The 3,796-nt window shown below is 46.2% G+C and overlaps 1 protein-coding gene across 1 annotated transcript; it reads left to right on the top strand.

The window, feature by feature from the left end:
- The first annotated feature begins 1,797 nt into the window (after positions 1-1,797).
- LOC117795080 (cationic amino acid transporter 3-like) lies at positions 1,798-3,560 on the top strand. Its single transcript, XM_034650996.1, is given in 2 exon segments — positions 1,798-2,307; positions 2,310-3,560. Coding segments are annotated over 2 exon segments (1,761 nt in total).
- Positions 3,561-3,796: the final 236 nt, after the last annotated feature.

The following is a 3,796-nucleotide window of genomic DNA, read 5'->3' as shown; positions in this document are numbered from 1 at the left end:
CAGCTCAACTCAGGGGACCGGCTGAAAAAGGGGTCCCCTACTCCTCCGCCATCTTAACCTCCTCCGGGAGATTTTTTTTTAAATTTTAATCCAATTAGCCAACATATACTACATCATTAGTTTCAGATGTAGTATCCAATGTTTCATCAATTGCATATAACACCCAGTGTTCATCACATCACATGCCATCCTTAATGCCCATCACCCAGTTACCCCATCTCCCAGCCCACCTCCCCTTCCACAAAGCTTTGCTGAGGATTGTTCATCCAAAGCCTTGCTCCCCTTGAGGAGGGGACCATTTGAAGAGCAGGCGGGGAAGAGGGAGAAGAGGGAACCCCATGCAAAATTCCTTTATTAGCTAAACATTCAGACAACAGTTTGAGTGAGTTAAAAATAACTTCTTGTGAAAAATTCATAGGGAGTTATAAGTGAGGGTTTAATACAAGCTCACAGAGCAGGGCAGAATATCCAGGCCCCTGGCAGCTGACATCACAGATGGTGCAGGGTGTGTATAGAGCACAGTGTGGCCAGTGAGGAAACAGTCTGCAGAAGTGTGCTCACCTTCTCTCCTGGAATGCACAGAGGGAGGAGACAGAAGGAACTGTTTTGGTTGTGAGCTACTGAGCTAGGTGACTCATTTCTTTTCTCCCTACCCATCATACTCTCATAGCTGTTGACATAAAAATGGTGGTGAATTTTTCCTGGGTGCTTTGGGTGAGCTTTAGTGAATGTCAGAACTCACAAAACCACCATCCTGGCTCCTCTCCATTCTCAGTCATGGACCCTGAGTTGGCTGCTACCCCATTTCTCCAGGGTTTCCTTCCCAGACAGCTTGATTCTCTCCTTCTCTCAGTTGGTTATGAAGACCCTGCCCCTTTCTCCCTCTTCCTCTCTGTTCACAGTGCCCCTGTGGGCCTAGGTGGGTGAAGGGAAGGGGTGGACTATGCATTCTTGGCCATCAGTACAGCTGAATGGATGATGCATAATGAGAAAGGGGGCCAACGTGACATATAACCTTGGGTAGCAGATATTTTATCTAAGAGTTTTAAGACGAAGAGACCAATATTTGTATTTTAAATTCTCTTGATATATTAGAAATTGGTGTGTAATTGCAACAAGGCCCTGTAGTCCATGTATTAATGTGTCATAACTCATGCTCATGCACTGCACACACATCCTGCATGTGAATTATTGCACAAACATTCATGCCCTGCTTTGTCTTACTCCTTAATTAGTACATAAAGTTACTTGACTCTTGAACTCAAATGGGATTATGTCTTGTGGTGTGTAAAAAAAGAGAATGTTGGGGTGCCTGGATGGCTCAGGCTTGAGAGTCTGACTCTTAATATCGCCTCAGGTCTTGATCACGAGGTTGTGAGTTCAGGCCCCATGTTTGACTCCATGCTGGGCATTGAGCCTACTGAAAAAAAAAAGCAGAATGTTTGGAGGTATTTGGTACTTTTCTGGATGGGAAACAAGATTGATTTTGCTATGCTGTCTTTTGGTCCCAGTTTCTGTGATACTTGGGCTGAAATAAGTTACATGTGACGTTTGAATTTTGGTTGTTTGGTTGAACATCATTGTTCAGTAAATATTTATTGTCTTCCTAGGCATTATGGAAGGATAACATGTACCAGACGAAATATGAAGCAACAGCTTTGAAACCTAAGCAATGGACCTTAGCAGCCCCAACCTAACTTGGCTTAACAGACTCACTGAACCAGATCCAACACTCTTGGCTCCCTGGGCTTGCTACAGCTCTCTGATTCTTAAAAATCTTCTTGAATTCCAGCTAGAATGCTGCGTCAGGCACTTCGCAGATTTGGTCAAAAGCTGGTATGCAGACGTCCACTGGAGAAAAGAGTGTTTGAGTATGAAACTGGCATAAAACTGCACACTCTGGATTTAGTGGCGCTGGGTGTGGGCCGCACAGTGGATGTTGGTGTGTATTTCCAGGCTAATGAGGTGGCCAGTAATCAAGCAGGACCATCCATTGTGATGTGCTTTTTGGTGGCCAGCCTAACTTCATTATTGGCTGGGCTGTGCTATGCAGAGTTTAGTGCCCGGGTTCCCCATTCTGGCTCTGCATATCTCTACACCTATGTCACTGTAGGCGAACTCGGGGCTTTCATCACTGGCTGGAACCTCATCCTCTCCTTTGTTGTTGATGCATTCGTTGTGGTCCAGGCCTGGACCTTGGCTTTTGGCATTCTGATTGGGAACCGGATCTCTGAGACCCTGCATGAGAGCATCTCACAGAATGTTCCCCAAGTCTTTGCAGACAATCTAGGGTACTTTTTTTTGTCATCTTTCTGCTTTTGTTCGTGGAATTACGATTTTTGGGTTGGCATGTATTCTCCAGAATTTTGAAAGTGTTCACATTGGTGAAGCTTTTGGTTCTCAGTTTTGTCATCATCTCTGGCTTCATTAAGTGGGACCTACACAACTGGAACCTCACAGAAGAGGACTACGTACAGGCTGGACTCAATGGCACTTCTCGCTTGGGCCTTCTGGGCTCTGGAGGATTTATGCCTTTTGGCTTCCAGGGGCTTCTCCGAGGATCAGCTTCCTGTTTCTATACATTTATAGGTTTCAGCATTATTGTTACCAGAGTCAAAGAATCACACAATCCCCAGCATTCCATCCCCATGGCCATTGTGGTTTCACTGCTCATCTGCTTTTTGGTGTATTTTGGTGTCTCAGCGGCACTTACACTCATGGTGCCTTACTACCAGCTTCGACCTGGGAGCACCTTTCCTGAGATATTTCTCCATATTGGCTGGGTCCCTGCCTACTACGATGTAGCTTTTGCAATTTTCTGTAGTATTTTCGTTGGCACCTTTTGAAGCTTTGCATTCTCCATACGTCTGGTGATATACATGATGGCACAGGATGGTCTCCTGTTCCCTGTTTTTGCCAGGATCTATACTGGCACATATGGCCGCATCGTGGTCACTGTGATCTTTATCATTATTGCAACAATCATGGTATTCTTCTTTGGACTCACTGATCTTCTGGACCTGAGGTCAATTGGCACCCTGATATCTTATTCCCTGGTAGCTTTTTGTGTTCTCATTGTCAGGTATCAGCCTGAGAGAACAGGAAATGAAGCACAGGTGCAGGAGGAGAACAGACCTGCAGCAGAGAAGCTCACTCTACAGGGACTATTTTTTCCAGGCAGCCCCACCCCCACTCCACTCTCTGGCCGGGTTGTCTATGTTTGCTCCTCACTGCTTTCTCTGCTGCTGACTCTCCTCTGCCTGGTGCTGGCCCACTGGCCAGGTCTGCTTTCTGGAGACCCAGGTCCCATCACAGTGGTCGTGCTGCTCCTGGTGCTCATCACTGGGGTCACTGTGGTCATCTGGAGACAGCCACAGAGCTCCACTCCCCTTTCCTTTAAGGTTCCAGCTCTGCCTCTCCTCCCACTTCTGAGCATCTTTGTGAATGTTTGCCTTATGATGCAGATGACAGCTGGCAACTGGGCCCGACTTGGTGTCTGGATGCTGCTTGGGTTTGCTATCTACTTCAGCTATGGGATCCAGCAAAGCCTGGTCACTTAACTGCACTTAAGGGCCCCAACTGTAGGCCTTGAACTCAGCAGTGTCAATGCATATTTGGCTTGACATCATCACAAGGGAATGGAGACTGGTTCCCCTACAGAATAATGGGAAGTACTCTTGATCACATGGAAATCTAGGGCTCCTATGAGATATTGGTTGGGGTGTACTAATGAACTCTTTATTTATGGTGAAAGATGTGTTTTTGTGCTTTCTCTCTCTCTCTTTTACCTTCTATT

The sequence above is a fragment of the Ailuropoda melanoleuca genome, unplaced genomic scaffold (assembly GCF_002007445.2).
Source record: "Ailuropoda melanoleuca isolate Jingjing unplaced genomic scaffold, ASM200744v2 unplaced-scaffold32294, whole genome shotgun sequence".
Taxonomy (NCBI): Eukaryota; Metazoa; Chordata; class Mammalia; order Carnivora; family Ursidae; genus Ailuropoda; species Ailuropoda melanoleuca.
Note: the sequence above shows the minus strand (reverse complement) of the source record. Positions and strands in the feature narration are given on the sequence as shown.